The sequence below is a fragment of the Muscardinus avellanarius genome (genome assembly GCF_963383645.1).
Source record: "Muscardinus avellanarius genome assembly, chromosome: 1".
NCBI lineage: Eukaryota > Metazoa > Chordata > Mammalia > Rodentia > Gliridae > Muscardinus > Muscardinus avellanarius.
This window is the reverse complement of record NC_137786.1, coordinates 175,807,984-175,825,279: the sequence shown is the minus strand read 5'-3', so window position 1 is coordinate 175,825,279 and position 17,296 is coordinate 175,807,984. Positions and strand designations below refer to the sequence as shown.

The 17,296-nt window shown below is 42.5% G+C and overlaps 1 protein-coding gene across 1 annotated transcript in view; it reads left to right on the top strand.

Moving 5' to 3' along the window:
* C2CD3 (C2 domain containing 3 centriole elongation regulator) overlaps nucleotides 1-17,296 on the top strand; it is a gene marked incomplete at both ends in the record, with an annotated part of 121,978 nt that overhangs the window by 78,052 nt on the left and 26,630 nt on the right. Inside the window, 5 exons of the mRNA XM_080696269.1 lie at nucleotides 6,929-7,067; nucleotides 8,999-9,063; nucleotides 12,861-13,066; nucleotides 14,397-14,530; nucleotides 16,222-16,383. Of these exons, the coding sequence (XP_080552395.1) occupies nucleotides 6,929-7,067; nucleotides 8,999-9,063; nucleotides 12,861-13,066; nucleotides 14,397-14,530; nucleotides 16,222-16,383 (706 nt within the window). The remainder of the gene's footprint in view (nucleotides 1-6,928; nucleotides 7,068-8,998; nucleotides 9,064-12,860; nucleotides 13,067-14,396; nucleotides 14,531-16,221; nucleotides 16,384-17,296) is intronic.

Sequence of the window (17,296 nt, the reverse complement as noted above, 5' to 3'; positions counted from 1 at the left end):
GGAGGAGGAGTCAGGAAACCTAGCTGGTTCTTCCAAATTCTTTTTTTTTTTTTTTTTGGGGGGGGGGTGGTACTGGGGATGGAACCCTTCTACCTCCAGGCTACACTCCCAGACCTATTTTATATTTTTTATTTGGAAACAGGGTCTCTTAAGCTAGCAAGTCTGGCTTCGAACCTATGTGATCCTCCTGTCTCTGCCTCCCAAGCTCGGGGATTACAAGTGTGCGCCACCACGCCCAGCAGTTCTTCCAAATTCTAGTTAGCCAAGTTTGTGATAAATGAGCCTCCACTTTTCTTTTTTCTTTTTTTAAATTTTTTTATATTTTGTAGTACTGGGGATGGAACTCAGGCATTCTACCTCTGAGCTACACCCCCAGCCCTATTTTTTTATTCTTTATTTTGAAACAGGGTCTCACTGAGTTGCAAGGGCCTAAGTAGCTGAGGCTGCCTCCGAACTCTGATCCTCCTGTCTCAGCCTCCCAAATGCTGGGATTACAAGCCTGCGCCACCATGCCCAGTTTAGAGCCTCCATTTATCTAATCCATGGTTACCTTATTTATAAAATAGGGAGAGATACCTATCTTAGGTGATTTTCCTAGGTGTTATTAGCACAAGTTTATGCATAAGAAAACAGTTTCTCCAAACAAATACGAGTTATTTTAATCTCATTAAAACAACTATGCCTTTCTTGACGCATAAAACTACTTTTCATACTTATGTGAAACAGAGGAAATTCAGTGAAAACTCATAAATGCTAGAGTTGGTTTATCTCAGGTCTTAACTGCTTTCAGTGTATGTCCTAACCCTGTGGCAGAATGGTGACTTTCTCCTGGGCCACCTCCAAATGTGCTTCAGAACTGACCTTTTCCAGAAATGTAAACAGGCCCTGATGAACTTCCACCCACAAGGGGAGGGCCAGGGAAACCTGATAGACCTGCTTTCCCAAGCTGATTTCATTATCACCTGTCTGATTGACTAAAAGGAGCGTTTCTGTTCAAGACTAAGGAATAATTTTCTTCTAAGATAGTATTTCATTTTTAAGGTCTTTATCAAATAGTTGCTTCAAAAGTAAAACTCACAAGCCGGGCATGGTGGCGCACGCTTATAGTACTTGGGAGGTTGAGACAGGAGGACTAGAATTTGAGGTCAGCTTTAGCTTCTTAGTGAGGCCCTCTACAACTTAGTGAGACCCTGTTTCATAATAAAGAATAAAAACTCGGGCTGAGGGTGTAGCTCAGAGGTAGAATGCCCCTGGGTTCAATCCCCAGCACCACAAAAAAATAAAAATAAGTAATAAATAAATAAAACTCACAGAAGGAAGTTAAAGAGCTGGTAGTATGAGAAGGAGATCTGAGCAATATTGATATGCACCAAGAATTAGAATTTTCTATGGGAAGTGATTTGAGAACACACGTTTCAGATGATAAGCTGAGGCCCAGGGAGCCAGAGTGCAGCGGTGTAATAAATCAGTGGCTGAGTTCCCAGAGCCCAGATGCCCTGTCTCAACATAGCTAGTGACCTTCATTGATGGTCTCTCTCAGAGCTCCTGGAAGTCTACGGATGCACATGCAAGCTGATGAGGCAGCTTCTCTCTGTTCTCCAGCCCTGCAACCATCTGTAGACAAAGAGCAGCGGGAGTCTACCGACCTATTATAGGGCCTTGGGCTGCTTTGTGCATCCTCAGTCTAGTGAAAGAAAAGCAGATTACTAGACAATACGGTAAGAACTGCTGTGATAGTCTTGAGAGTTTGTGGCATTTCATTGGAAGAATCTGTTGAGAAGCTTGAGACTACCGGGTGCATGGGAGGCTGAAGCAGAAGGATCACAAGTTCAAGGCCAGCCTAGGCAACTTGGTGAGACCCTGCCTCAAAATAAAATAGAAAGGGGCTGGGGATGTAGCTCAGTAGTAGAATACTTGCCTAGCATGTACAAGGCCCTGGATTCAATCCCTGATGCCACCAAAAGAAAAGAGAGACAATAAGCAGTTTGAGACCTACAGAGGAAAGTGGGGAAGAGAGGTGGGATGGGCAGAATCAGGCTGTATCAGGCAGAATCTAGTTATAGGAAACAGTTCACTCTCTCCATTTGAAGCTGAAAGCAAGTTTATATAAAGTATTAAGGTACTTGAGGCCATTGGAAGGGCTTAGAGGAGTGGGCTCTAGGATAAACTGGCATGAGACTACCACTAGACCTCTTTTTTTCACTTTTACTGGTACATTATCATCTCACATCATAATCTGGTTCATAGCGATGATGCCGTTCATGCCTACAGCCCTTGGTGAGCTTTCCCCAGCTTCCCCTTCTCCACACGGGATGTTGAGATCGGCATTGGTATTTTCACATATGTACATAATATAATAAAAGTGGTACCTTCATTGATCCTCCCTCTCCCACTTCCTCTTCCCCTAGACCAACTCCCCGGCTCCCCTGGAGTTTCTCCTCCATTATCTGGAGTCCCTCTGGTATCCCATTACTCCCTAGCTTCCACATAGCAGAGAAAACATATGACCCTTCACTTTCAGTAACTGGCTAATCTCACTTCACATAATGTTCTTCAGGTCCATCCATTTCCCCTCAAATGTCATTTTGTTCTTCTTTATTGCTGAGTAGCATTCCACCGTGTGTGTATATCCCATAATTTTGTATTCCGCAGCCCTTTTTCTGCTTCTCCTGCCCCATGCCTATCCTGGGATTACAGGCATGCACCACCATTCCCGGCTTGATTCTGCATGTAATTCTTACCTGTGCATTTAGTCCTCCTCTGGTTCTGAGGCTCCTCTGCCTCCAGTGGAGCCTTGGTCCAGGCCCTGCTTCTTCACAGCTCTTGCACATGCCTCATCTCTTGCCTTTCTCACAAGGCCACCATGCCTCACTTCTGAGGCTAGCAACACTCCTCTTTCTCTTTGATTCTCTTGCCCAAAGCCTCTGCACAAAGTCTCCATTTTCACCTTTTCTCTTCCCATTTTCTTGTTTTATCTCCAGGATGCTAAAAGTCATGAGATTAAGTAGCATGTCACAAGATGTGGGACAGAAATACTTTTTTAGTTTAAACTATATAATAGAATATAATATCAAGTCATCATTAATTTTTTTTTTTTTTTTTTGGTGGTACTGGGGTTCCTGGAAGCCCTTCTACCTTCGGGCTACACTCCCAGACCTATTTTATATTTTTGAAACAGGGTCTCTTACGCCAGCGCGGCTGGCTTCGAACCTGCGCGATCCTCCTGTCTCCACCTCCCAAGCGCGGGGATTACAAGCGTGCGCCACCACGCCCGGCTCAAGTCATCATTAATTTTAAAGATAAAATACGAGCCTGGAAATAGGTGTCATGTCTATTATAGTTATTTCAAGGCAGGAGAGACTCTCACACTTGAGTGTTCAGTGTTTATTCTTTGAGTTTTTATGACTGGGGAGGGTTGAAAAGGTCTACTCTAGTGGGAATTCTTTTGACTGAGGAAAATATGTTACAGCAAAGGTACAGCTATTTCTCTTCCTCTAGAAAGAGAGTTCTAACTGGGAGTGTAACAGCCAACTCAAGAGAGGTTTCTGAGGATGGTGCTAAAGCCTGTTTTCTTAAAGGCACTTATTAAATGATACGCTGCTTAAAGAGGTGAATAAAAGCAGCAGTTCCTGAGTATGAATGTGTTCATCAGATTGCTTGCTGTCAAGAGGGACAGACTGAAGTCCCTGAAGTAGTTACTGAAAGGACTATTCAGATACAGAGTAGAGTGGAGCCTAAAAGTGATCTTCACCTATAAGAAAAAGTAGGAGTATGGATTTGGAGAAACTAGGTCTAAACCTGTCTAACGACAAGTAGGAAGAACACTAACTAGAATTCACATATAGAATTTATTCCTCTGGCACACATAAATTATGTGTAAGACATACTTCTTTTTTTATTTCTTTCTTCTGCTCTTTTTTCTTCATCTATAATTCTGACATAACATTTTAGAGCTGAACAGTCTTATATTCTTTCTACCTCTGGGCTACACTCTCAGACCTATTCTATATTTTATTGGAAACAGGGTCTCACTAAGTTGCTAGGAGCCTCACTAAGTAGCTCAGGCTGGCTTGGAAACTGCATAATACTCCTGTCTCAGCCTACCAAGTACTGGGATTACAAACATGTACCGCCACACCCGGCTTTAGGGTCTGTATTTTAGAGTCTCTCTTATTCGGTGCTGTCTAAAAGAACTTTACTTTACGATAGAAGTATTTCATGTCTTCACTGCCCAGTATGGTAGCCATTAGCCCCATGTGGCTATTGATCACTTGAACTATGGCCGGTGCAACCAAAGAACTGGTTCCCTCTCTCCCTCGACCACCCCCCATGCTCGGGATTAAACTCAGGGGCCTTGCATGTGCTGGGTAAGCACACTGAAATACAACCTTAGCCCTGGAACTGAATTTTTAATTTTATTTAACTTAATGTTGGGTAGCCACTTGTGATAAATTGATTATTTTATTGAAAAGCTCAGTTCATCTATCTAGTATTATCCACCATCTTCCTTTTACTTTTTTGGGGGGAGGGTGGAACCCTGGGGCATTTGACCTCCGGGCTACACTCCCTGCTCTATTTTTTTTTTTTTTTTTTTTTTGGTGGTACTGGGGTTCCTGGAAGCCCTTCTACCTCCGGGCTACACACCCAGACCTATTTTTACATTTTTATTTGGAAACAGGGTCTCCTAAGCCAGCACATGCAGCTGGCTTCAAACCTGCGCGATCCTCCTGTCTCTGTCTCCCAAGCGCGGGGATTACAAGTGTGTGCCACCACGCCTGGCTCTATTTTTAATTCTTTATTTTGAAACTGGGTCTCACTAAGTTGCAGAGGGCCTCACTAAGTAGCTGAGTCTGTCCGTGAACCGCGATCCTCTGGTCTCAGCCTCCTGAATGCTGGGATTACACGTGTGCGCCACCACGCCTGGCTCTCATTTTACATCTTTAAGGTGTTTGTTTTTGTGTTTTGGTACTAAGGATTGACCCAGGGACATTCTAACTCCCAGATACACTTTTTTCAGCACTTTTTTTTTATTTATTTTTTTTATTGGTGCATGTTGTTGAGTGCGCTGATGGAGCTATATTGGGCTCGGTGAATTCGCTGCTGCTGCCGCCGGTGGCAGTATGGCACTGCTGCCACACCCTCAGCCGTGAGGCTGGTGTATTTCTTCTCTGGTTTTGAGCTCTGCTCTGAGTCCATGCAGGATGTGCTGAGCCCAGCCCCTGGGAACTTTAGACGCTCCCTGCGCCGAATAATCTGCCGAATTCCGCCCGGCTGATCCGCAGCGGCTTACCTTGGCTCGCTGTTCGCCGCTCCTCTCTGGAGCCTGGTGGGCTATTGAGTGCATTGGTCTGGTGCCGTCCAGTGAGGTTGCCGCTGCCGCCGGCAGTAAGGCGCTGCTACTGCGTCCTCAGGCGTGAGGCCGGCGTATCTCCTCTGTGGCTCTGAGCTCCATTCTGAGTCCCCCTCCTCTCTGGGGCCTGTTGCTGCAAGGAAAGATGGCGCCTGCCGCTTCGCGCCACGGCTCCAGCCGCAACACTGCGATCTGGTTTCTTTCTGTGTCTCGTTTTTCCAGCCCTCTTTTTCTCTGTCCCTTGTAATTACATTTTTTGTTTCTCTGCTGATGGTGTTTTCTGACTATGAACGGCGCTGATTTTGTACTAATAGAGATTGGTTGTTAGCGGGGCTCGTAAGCCCCGCTTTTCTCTGTTGCCATCTTCCCGGAAGTCTCCTCCAGCACTATTTTTTTTTTTTTTTGTGGTACTGGGGTTCCTGGAAGCCCTTCTATCTCTGGGCCACACTCCCAGACCTATTTTATATTTTTATTTGGAAACAGGGTCTCCTAAGCCAGCACACGCAGCTGGCTTCAAACCAGCACGATCCTCCTGTCTCCACCTCCCAAGCGCAGGGATTACAAGTGTGCGCCACCACGCCCGGCCCCTCCAACACTATTTTTTTTATTTATACTTTTTTCTCTTTTTTTTGTAATACTGGGGATTGAACTCAGGGCCTCACACATGCTAGGCAAGCATTGCACCACTGAGCTACATCCTCAGCTCTTATTTATACCTTGCATAGGTTGTTTTAAGAATTAAATGAGTATATATATGGATTAAGAAGTAAGAATTAAATGAATATATTTGTGTGTTTGTGTGTATATATATACATATACGTGTGTACATATATATGTTCTTAGAACAATACATGACACACAGTAAGGAATATGTGTTACCTACTATTGTATGTATGTATGTATGTATTTATTTATTTATTTATTTATTTATGGTGCTGGGGGTGTAACCCAGAGGCTTTTCTACCTCCAGGCTATACTCCCAGACCTATTTTATACTTTATTTGGAAACAGGGTCTCACTAAGTTGCTGAGGGCCTCACTAAGTAGCTGAGGCTGGCTTTGAACCTGTACAATCCTCTTGTCTCAGCTTCCCAAGTACTGGGTTTACAAATGTGCACCATCAACACCCAGCTTATTTGTAATCCTTATAACATCCTAGGTGGTATAAGTATAGCATGTCCGGTTTTACTTGAAGAAGCTGTAGCCTATGTAGTCCTTGCCCGGGGTCACATAGAAAGTGTATAGTAGAGATAGTGATTGGTCTTCTGACTCTTAAGTACAAGGCTCTTTCTGTACTGTCTTTTTCCTCTCAATCCAGTATTTTCTATCATCCCACAAAAATATCTTGGAAAAGTCCCTTCTTGCTGGGAAGTATTTATAGACATAGTATCTTTGACAGAGGGGCAGTAGCTAAAAGGTCACTGGAAACATTTCAGATACAGGAAGTAGCTTGAGCAAAGACCCAAAGGCGGTAGAGGACTAGGAATTGTCCTGCTTGTATCTGTGTAATAGGAGGCTTCTTACAGCACATTGTTTATGGTCCTCTAAAATATAGTCACTCCATTGTGTTCTGTTTCAGGGAGCCCCTTGACAGAGCAGAAAGTATCCATACCCAGTTGTTGTGTATCCTTTGCAACAGCCGTTGAGCCATCTCCTGTATATACCCAAGTGGTTGAAAACACAGATTCCCCCATCTGGAATTTTCAACAGCAGTCAAGGTTTGTATCTGCTGATGTTCCATCGACCCTCCGAAATTTGCTTTTGGTTGCAAAAAAACACAGAGCAAGGAATATAACATAGAGTAATATCTGAGCAGACCTATAAAATGCTTTCTTATGCAGGCAGTCACTTAATCTTCCTGCTTATGAATTCACAGCTATTGGTGGTTTAACTCTTAACTTTGAGCAGTACAACTCAGCAGTTATTCAGTAAGGCAGCCTCTTGGCATGACTGTTCTAGACGGTGGGGATTGAAGATGATCAAAACACTTGCTGGGCATAGTGGCATACTCCTGTAATCCCGGTATTTGGGAGGCTGAGACAGGAGGATTCAGGTTCTTGAACAGCCTCAGCAAGTAGTGAGACTCTCCTCAACCTACTGAGACCTCGTTTCCAAATAAGAAATAAAACCGGGCTGGGGGTATAACACTAAAAGGCATCAGGGTTCCATCCACAGTACCATAAATAAATAAATAAATAAATAAATAACTCTATTATTGACGAGTTTATGGTCTCTCTGGGAAGAAATACAAATACAAAAGAAAAAAATGACAGTTGAGTGTGACACGTGCTGTAAGTGAAATAAAGCACTAGCCATACTGCATAGGATCTGATCTGCTATTTTCTCACAGTTTGTGTGCACAGTGTCTGTGAGCAACTACTCACACATTCAAGGTTGTATAATTTGAGAGGCTGGCCCAAGGTGGGAACTGAAACTATAGTGAAAATTTAGGAATATCTATAGTGATATTTTTGGAAATTATAGAAATTCTGGACATAATGGCCAAGTTACTTTTATCTAAAACATTATATCTGCCCCAAAAAATGGAAACCAGAGGATTGAGCTTCTAAGTAGAGGCAATTTGTTCATTCACAACCTAACAAAGTAATTACAGAACTTTACAAACTGGATGAAGAGACTTTTAGTAATCTCCTAATTTCAAAATCTCTGAACTTTAGAGTTGAAGGGACTGTGGCCTAGGGAGGTGCCATAGTCTGTTGGTAATGAAGGCAGGAATAGAAGAAAATCGAATAGCATGGTACCTCTCCTTGATCATGAAGTAGGCTCTCTTCTGCTCACCAGTTGCTGTTCAGGGAATAAAACTAAGTCTCTCAGTTTTCTCTGTGTCTCCATCTTGCTCACTAAAGCAGTGGTGTCTGGTTTAGAGCTTTAAGTTTAATTTGGATTTAAAACTGTAATTTACCTCATATAAAATATATTAGAGGTGCTCAGTGAGTCCCACTTGAGCTTCTTTATCTGCTACGAAAGTTGGGTGCATTCTTATTTTGTTGCCCTACCCTCTGCACAGGGTAGTATCAGAGTCAGGCTGGCCAGGGTTCAATCCCAGACCTGCCACTTACTGGCTCTTATGTGACTTTAAGCAAATACCTCTTCAATCTTAGTTTCATCAGCTGTAAAATAGGATCATAATGCTGATGTCACTGGCTTTTGTATAGAATAAATACATATGAAACACTTAGTACTATTCTATTATTCCTGGCCAAAATAGGAATTCAATTAATGTTCTTTTTTTCCTCCTTCATTCTTACCATTCCCCTACCTTCAGGCATAAAAAGAACCTTTACCCACTCCAATAAAACTGTTCATTACATGTCCAAAAGCTCCTGTCCCATACTCCTTCCCTGTATAAGGAAGCAGAATTTGAATGTGGTAGATACTATGGGGGTGGGGAGTCACTGACAGAAAGTGCTGGATCTTGGGAGCCTGTTTTCAAGTTTTGTCAAGTCACTTCACCTCTCTGAGCTGCCATCCCTTCACTTTGACTATGAAGATAAAAATGTATCCTAGAAGATGGCTGTGAAGATGAAATGGAGTTGGCAGAGTGCTTTGTGAACTACAAGTTATCTTCAAATCTAAGTTTCATACTATAGAAGATTCCTACAGTTAATTTATGATAATTTTTTAATAGGCTATCAAAAGAGCTTCTTCTGGATCCACAGCAAACCCTGGTCTTCAAAGTTTGGCATAAAGGAGGTATGAACTCTGTTCCATGGATATCTGTCTGGTTGTAAAAATAAGCTCCCATCCTATTGACAGTTTGCCAGTCCTTTATATTTTGACCAAGTGAAGCCATTGTACTGGTGGAGCTAGAAAAGCAGACTATGGTGGAAGGGAATCCCACAGAAGGCCATGTTGCTCTCCTAGAAATCATATTTTGCTTGACTAGCAGCTTAGTACAGAAATCTGAGTACATTTATTTGCACCTTCCCAGTTGTATCTGTAAAAAACCACAGTATACAGCATGCCCCAAAGTTGTTTCTCTTCACTTTGTATGATGTTAAGCCTTCTGCTGATTGGTTTGCAAAACCAAGCATTTTTAGACAATATACAAGACTAGAATCTGACAGCTTATCCTCCCTTGTTTTAAAAACATCCCAGAGCCAGGCATGATGTCACATGCTTCAGCCTCCCAAGTACTGGAACATAGTCCTTGAACCTCGTTTTATCCAGCTACCATTGATGAAGAGATTCAACACAAGCCAGGTTTGCTGGCGCACACCTCTAATCCCAGTACTTGAGAGGCTGAGACAGAAGGAGCGTGGGTTTGCAGCCAGCCTCAGCTACTTAGTGAGGCCCTCTGCAACTTAGTGAGACCCTGTTTCAAAATTTAAAAAAAAAAAAAAAAAGGGCCCAACATGGTGGCACAGGCTGGTAATCCCAGCATTTGAGAGGCTGAGACTAGAGGATCACAGTTCAAGGACAGCCTCAGCTACTTAGGCTCCTTGCAACTTAGTGAGACCCTGTTTCAAAAGTAAAGAATAAAAAAATAAGGGCTGGGGGTGTTGCTCAGAGGTAGAATGCCCCTGAGTTCGATCCTCAGTACTGCAAAATAAATAAATAAATAAATAAATAAATAAATAAATAAGGCTGAGGATGTAGTTTTGAGGTACAATGCCCCTGGGTTCAATTCTCAGTACTGGGGGGGAAAAAAACATACATACATACATACATACATACATACATACATACATACATACAGTAAATTTTAAAAAGTCCCAGGAGGCCGGGCATGGTGGCGCACGCTTGTAATCCCCGCGCTTGGGAGGCAGAGACAGGAGGATCGCGCAGGTTCTAAGCCAGCCGCGCGCACTGGCTTAGGAGACCCTGTTTCCAAATAAAAATGTAAAAATAGGTCTGGGAGTGTAGCCCGGAGGTAGAAGGGCTTCCAGGTACCCCAGTACCACCAAAAAAAAAAAAAAAAAGTCCCAGGAGGGAGATCATAGTCATTTATTAAGAGGTGCAATACAAGCCAGGGATGATGGCACACACCTCTAATCCCAGTACTTGGGAGGGTAAACAGAATTGCAGGTTCAAGGACAGCCTCAACAACTTAGGGAGGCCCTCTGTAATTTAGACTCTATTTCAAAATAAATAAAATAGGGCTGGGAGTGTAGCTCAGATATAGAATGTTCCTGAATTCAATCCCCAGTGCAAAAAAAAAGGCATAACATAGCAGTGTTAAGAGCAGACTCTGAATTCAAAAGCCAGTTCTGAGCTGTGCATGGTGACACACACTTGTAATCCCAGTACTTAAGAGGCTGAAACAGGAGGATCACAGGTTTATGACTAGCCTCAGCTATCAGCTACTTGTGGCCCTCTGCAACTTAAGACCCTGTTTCAGAATAAAAAATAAAGTAGGGCTGGGAGTGTAGCTCAGAGGCAAAATGCCCCTGGACTCAGTGGCCAGTACCACACACACACACAAAAAAAAATGCCAGTTCTACTCTTTACTCTAGCAATACAGCCTTGATGAATGACTTAATTTCTCTGTGTATCACTTCCATGTCTATAAAGTGGGGATAATAATAGTACTCACTTTAGGGGGTATTGAGAGAAGTAAATAAGAGCCTTGTATTTAATAAGTACTCTGTCAATTTTTGTTGTATTTATTAGTGAGTAGCAAGCTGGGCGTGGTGGTTAATTCTCTAGTATTTGGGAGGCTGAGACTAGAAGATTGCAGGTTCAAGGACATTGTCAGCAGTTTAGTGAGGCTCTCAGCAACCTAGTGAGACCCTCTTTTCAAATAAGAAATAAAATTGGTCTGAGGATGTAGTTCGGAGGTAGAATGTCCTCAGGATTCAATCCCCAGTACCACAAAAAAATTTAAAATATTAGTGAGTGGCATTGTGCCAAGAACTTGACAACATCTCTAATCCTGCGTAAACATAAAAACTGATGCCTGAGGAAGTTTAGTGGTTTGACTCAAGTCCTGCAGCTGTCCGTTGGTGGAGCCACAGCTTAAACCCAGTTTTAACTGATTCTGTAGCCCTCGCCTTGCTAGTAAGACTGGATGAAGTACATTTTTTGTGGTGAGGACATCTCACAGCTTAATAAATCTTGTCTCGCGAAATCCCTCCTATAAATCTGGCTCCTGTAAGATTCCTGCTAGGGCTGGTTACCAACCCTTCAGTTTGTGTTTCTGTTCCTTGTTTTGTTGTGATGAGTTTCAGGCTTGACCACAAAGCCAGAGAGTAATCAGGGTGCTAAGGAAGTTGACTTACCTTTCTGTTTGTGGTGGCTGCTGTGATCTTGTGTTTTGTTTTGTGGTCCTGGGGATAGAACCCAGGGGCATTCTATCTTCAAGCTACACCCCCAGCCCTATTTTATTTTTTTTTTTAATGTGGAAACAGAGTTTTGTTAATTTGCTCAGAGCCTCATTAAGTTGCTGAGGCTGGCTTTGTACCCAGATCCTCCTCGAAGCCCCTGTGTATTGGAATTACAGGCATGCACCGCCACACCCGCCCGGCTTGTGATCTTGCTTTGATGATTAGTTCCATGCTGCTGCTTTGCATTCATTTAGGCCACCCACTACTACCAGCCTCGTCAATGTAGAAAAACTGATCAGAAATCAAGTTTTATTCTACATCAGCACAAGGAGTTCCTGCTGTGTTTAGCTAGGCTCTACATTCTTCTCTTGCTGTTTTTTCTCTAATGTGCAAAATTATCAAGTAGACCAGAATTCACCTCAGTCGATGGCAAAAAAGTCTTGTATTCCAATGTGATATATGATTACAATGCACCAATAAAAATAAATTAAATAAATAAATAAATCTCCAGTACAAGAAAGGAAAGAAAGAGAGAAAGAAAGAAAGAAAGAAAGAAAGAAAGAAAGAAAGAAAGAAAGGAAAGGGAGGGAGGGAGGGAAAACAGAGCTGAGGGGTGTAGCTCAGGGGTAGAATACCTCTGGATTCAACCATACAATACAAGTGATCTCTGGTAGGTGACATCTGACCCAGACTCAAGGATGTCAGAGAAGGCTTCCTGGAGCATACCTCAACTAAGAAATTGAGGGACAGGACATTCTGTAGTAAAAGAAGGCAGCAGATTAGTACCCTGTATTGGTTTTCCAGTTGGTTGTCTTTCTTTTGTAATTTCTATCAGTTAAATATAATACATATGTATATCTTAGAAAAATTAGGAAATATAGACAAATGCAAATTAGAAAATGCAAATCTTTTAATTTTATAATTTCAAAACTCACTGCCGTTAAGGAAAATCACTGAGTCATGACAACTGAGGGAAGAGAACAAATGTTTCGTAAGTATAGGGATATTTTCTAGTTGTGTTTATCAGAAGTATAGAGCTCAACCCTGCCAGCTTTTCCCTACTGTACAGCTCTAGTTACGAGTCCTCTCAACCTCTTCATCACTCTTCTGTGGCAGCTCAAAACCACTGAACGTCCCGTCTGGTCAGCTTCCCTGTGTGCATCCTCTACTCTGGTGGCAGGACTTGCTTAGCCACACTGCCCACATCTTCTCTTTCTCCCACAGATGAGGAGCGGGTGATTGGCTTTGCCTCAGTGGATCTCTCCCTACTACTCTCTGGCTTCCAGTTTATCTGTGGCTGGTATAACATCACCGACTTCAGTGGAGAATGCCAGGGGCAGATAAAAGTTGCAGTCTCCCCTTTGGAGAGTTTGACGCACTTCAAAGAAGAAAGACAAGCAAGACGTGGGGTAGAGGCCCCAGGATCACTGGTATGTATCCTGATTCACACCTAACTAATAAGGGCTCCTTGAGCAAAGACTACACAAAGACCCTTTACACTGTTTGAACGCATTATATATCCCAATGTTTTATAACAATCTCCTGGCCTTTTGGGGATGATGAAAAAGATCTAAGCCGGGCATGATGGTACACACCTGTGTAATTCCAGTACTTTGGAGGCTGAGACAGAGGATGACAGGTTTGCAGCCAGCCTCAGCAACTTCGCAAGGCCCACTGCAAGTTAGTGAGACTCTGCTTCAAAATAAAAATAAAATAGGGCTGGGATTGTAGCTCAATGGTAGAATGCCCCTGGCTCTAATCCCCAGTACCACAAAAAATTAAAAGAAAATACTCTAGAATTAGCAGTAGTAGTTACATAACTGAATATAACGAAAACCAGGGAATCAAACATTTTAAAGGGTGAATTTTATGATACATGAAGTTTATCAGTAAAACAAAGTTAATTGCAAGGTAGAACCTAAAACCGTATCGGTCTGTTTAAATTCTGTTACATTAAAATTATCGGTCTTTCACTTAAAAAAAATAAGAAAGAATAGGAAGAGACAAATTGACAGTATAGAAGAAAGAATTTCTCTGACTGTTCCAGATAGGGAGCTCTACTGAGGCAAAGACTGCTGTATTCATCTCTCTTTCGTGCCTAGTCTAGGGTCCTACACAGAGTGGGAATCTGAATATTGAATGAGTGAATGTGCACGAAAATGACTATGAGTCCTTGGTTCCTACATTATAGCACACTGTTTTCTTGTGATCAAGCCTAATAGTCATGAGACAAGAAACGTCATAACCAGATTATCCTCACATGTAAAGTAAATATAAGATGATATCCAGCTAGAGATTACAAATTAGCTGCAGAAACTAGAGCATAAATATACATAAAGCAACTAAAAAGCAATCTATAAAATAAAGAGAGTAATAATCCAGACGTGGTGGTGCATGCTTGTCATAAAGGTTCACAAGTTCGCAGCCAGCCTCAGCTACTTAGTAAGGCCCTCCATCACTTAGTGAGACCCTGTTTCAAAATAAAAAATATGGCTGAGAGTGTAGCTCAGAGGTAAAATGCCCCTGGGTTCAATTTATAGTACTGCAAAAAAATTAAGTAAAGATAATAATAGTACCTACTTTATAAGATATTATTAAAGTTTGAATAAGAAAATGTAAATTTCTTAGCACCGTGTTTAACACATAAAGAAAATGAACTTCAGTGGAGAGCAAATTCTACTGAGTTTTTCAAAATCTTTTATACACTGGTTTGTTCCAAAAGGGATTCATGGTGTATCGTTTTTCTCATTTCATCTACAGATCCCAATATACAGTCCCTTTTCTTTCCATACCTCTGATATGTATACTGCATTCCCCAGCCGTGTTGCAAGACACACTCAAGACCGGCCTGTTTACACTTCTTCAAAGGAGCTTGATTTCTCCTCTCCTGGGAGGTAAATGTCTTGAGGGAGAAAAATGGGGTCAGGGTAGAAGTATTTAAACTGGCTTGTCATCTCTCTTTTCTTTTGTTAAAGAAAGAAACTGGAAGCTATGTGTGGTGGGACATACCTATAATCCCAGTAGGATTATAGGGAGGCTTAGACAGGAGGATCACAGGTTCAAGGCTAGCCTCAGCAACTTAGGTCCTCAGCAACTTAGCAAGACATGTTTTAAAATTTAAAAACTGGGGGTATAGCTCAGAGGTAGAATGTCCCCAGGTTCAATTCCCCCAGAACCACAAATAAAGAAAGAAAGAAATATAAAATACAATAGGACTGGGGGGCTAGTCAGAGGTAGAATGCCACTGGATTTAATCTAAGAAAGGAGAAAGGGAAGAAGAGAATGAAAGAGGGAAGGGGGAAGGCAGGAAAGTGAGAGGGGAAAGGAGGGAGGGATGGAGGGAGAAAGGATAAATTATTGCTGGAGTCACATTCTTGAATACCATGCTCAGGAGTGGGAGATTTGTTCTCTAGGTTAAAAAAAAAAAAAAAAAAAAGCTAGAAAGCCAGGTGTAGTGATACACGCTTGTAAATCCCAGCATTCCGGAGACTGAGACTAGAGGATCGCAGTTTGCATACAGCCTCGGCTACTTAGCGAGACCTTCACAACTCAGTGAGACCCTGTTTCAAAAATAAAAAGACCAGTGGGGCACGGTGGTGCACGCTTGTAATCCCAGCATTCAAGAAGCTGAGACAGGAGGATCACAGTTTGCGGACAGCTTCAGCTACTTAGTGAGGCCCTCCACAACTTAGTGAGACCCTGTTTCAAAATAAAGAATAAAAAATAGGGCAGGGGGTGTAGTTCGTAGGTCAAATGCTCCTGGGTTCCATCACCAGATCTGCAAAAAATAAAATAAAATAAAAAATAAAAAGACTAAAAATTAGGGCTGGGTTGTAGCTCAGACGTAGAATGCCCCTGGGTTCCATCCTCAGTACCAAAAAAAAAAAAAAAAAAAAAAAAAAGAACCAAAGCTAGAAAATAATGATGGAATAGATTAATATTTGTTGAATGCTTATAACAAGCTTGGCATTATAACAAGGGCGCTCTCTCTCTCTCTCTCTCTCTCTCTCTCTCTCTCTCTCTCATATATGTATATATATATATATATATGTATATATATATATGTATATATATATATACATATATATATATATATATCACTGTTCTTAATGTTATTTCAGATATGTGTTTCAAAAGAATCACTCAAGCTATAATATAGAGTGTAAGAAAGTGTAATATGAGCCAGGAGTGGTGGCGCACACTTGTAATCATAGCATTTGGGAGGCTGAGACAGGAAGATTGCAATTCACAGACAGCCTCAGCTACTTACTTTAATGAGACCCTGATTCAAAATAAAGAATTTTTTAAAAATAGAGCTGGGGGTGTAGCTCAGAGGTAGAATGTCCCTGTGTTCCATACCCAGTACTGCGAAAGGAGAGAGAGAAAGAGAATGGAAGGAAGGAAGGAGGAGTGGGTGAGACTGAGACAGGGTTATTTGGAAGACACTGTAATACAAGTGTGAGTTTGAAGCCACAGCCGTGGTGGGGGTGGGGTGCGGTACCACTTCGGGAGAGTGGTCTGCTTGTCACGCTAGGCATTTTCTCAATGGGTGGCAATCTGTTTCACTCCCATATTCTCCTAACAGAAGTGGGACCACAAGAAGCCACGCATCACGCCATGAAGAGCACGTGCAGAACATCCGCCGATTTCATGAATCTTTGCAACAAGGAGAGGCCGTCTTGGCAAGCCATGACAAAGGGGCTGCGTCACCCGTGCCCGCCCACACCTCCATTCTGACTTCTCTCAGGTGAGGCCCTCTGCTGACAAGACTCAGGAAACCGTTGTGGTGCACAGAGTGAACAGGCAGTGGCAATGCCACATTTCCACCAGCTACCGCTGCTCCAGGAGCTCTTGTAGAGAGCTGTTGGGCTGGACCTTGGAGCCTCCTGGAATTCCTCATAGATGGATCTGTGTTAGGGCCTTCCGCTCCTTCAGGGAGCCCTATTACTGATTCACCTATAAATACAAGAACTTTAGCTTGGTCTTCAAAAACATAATAATAACCACCCTCATGTCTATACAGCCTCACATCTACTTTACGGTTTACAAAACCTCATCCTGCCCACAATCTTTATCTTCATAACCACTGGCTTCTTCCAGATCAGGGTCTATCCTTTTAACACTTCCTTGTCCCCTTCTTACTCTAGTTAGCATCTGAGCCGGAGATCGATGCAGATTGAAAGGGTTATGATAGATCTGTAAGATGAGCTTTGAGGCTGTCTAGTGAGAAGTGTAGTAACTTAGAAGGATTAGTTTCACAGGTAGATAGACTTGATCTCCAATCCTGGCTCCTGCATCTCCAGTGGAGGAGATAGACCTGTTGCCAGATAGTTATAATGCACGATAGAAAAAACTGCAGACAAGGCTGGGTAGAAGAGGTCACTTGCTTGAAGCATCAGGAAGGAATAAGAGGTAGCCAGGGACAGTGTTTGCTCTTATTCTGAGTAAGAAGTGAGGACTGGCATGATGGACTGAATGATTTCTTATAAGAAGTTTGCATTTTTGCCAGGCATCAGAAAAGGAGCCACAGTGGCCAGACAGAAGAGGATGAATCTGTCCCTGCAGGACTGTAGTTCAGGGGACAAAGGATGAATGGTGTGTTGGTGAGAGAGGGCTCTCTATATTAATGGACCAAGCGAGAGGTTCCTGGGTTAGTAGTA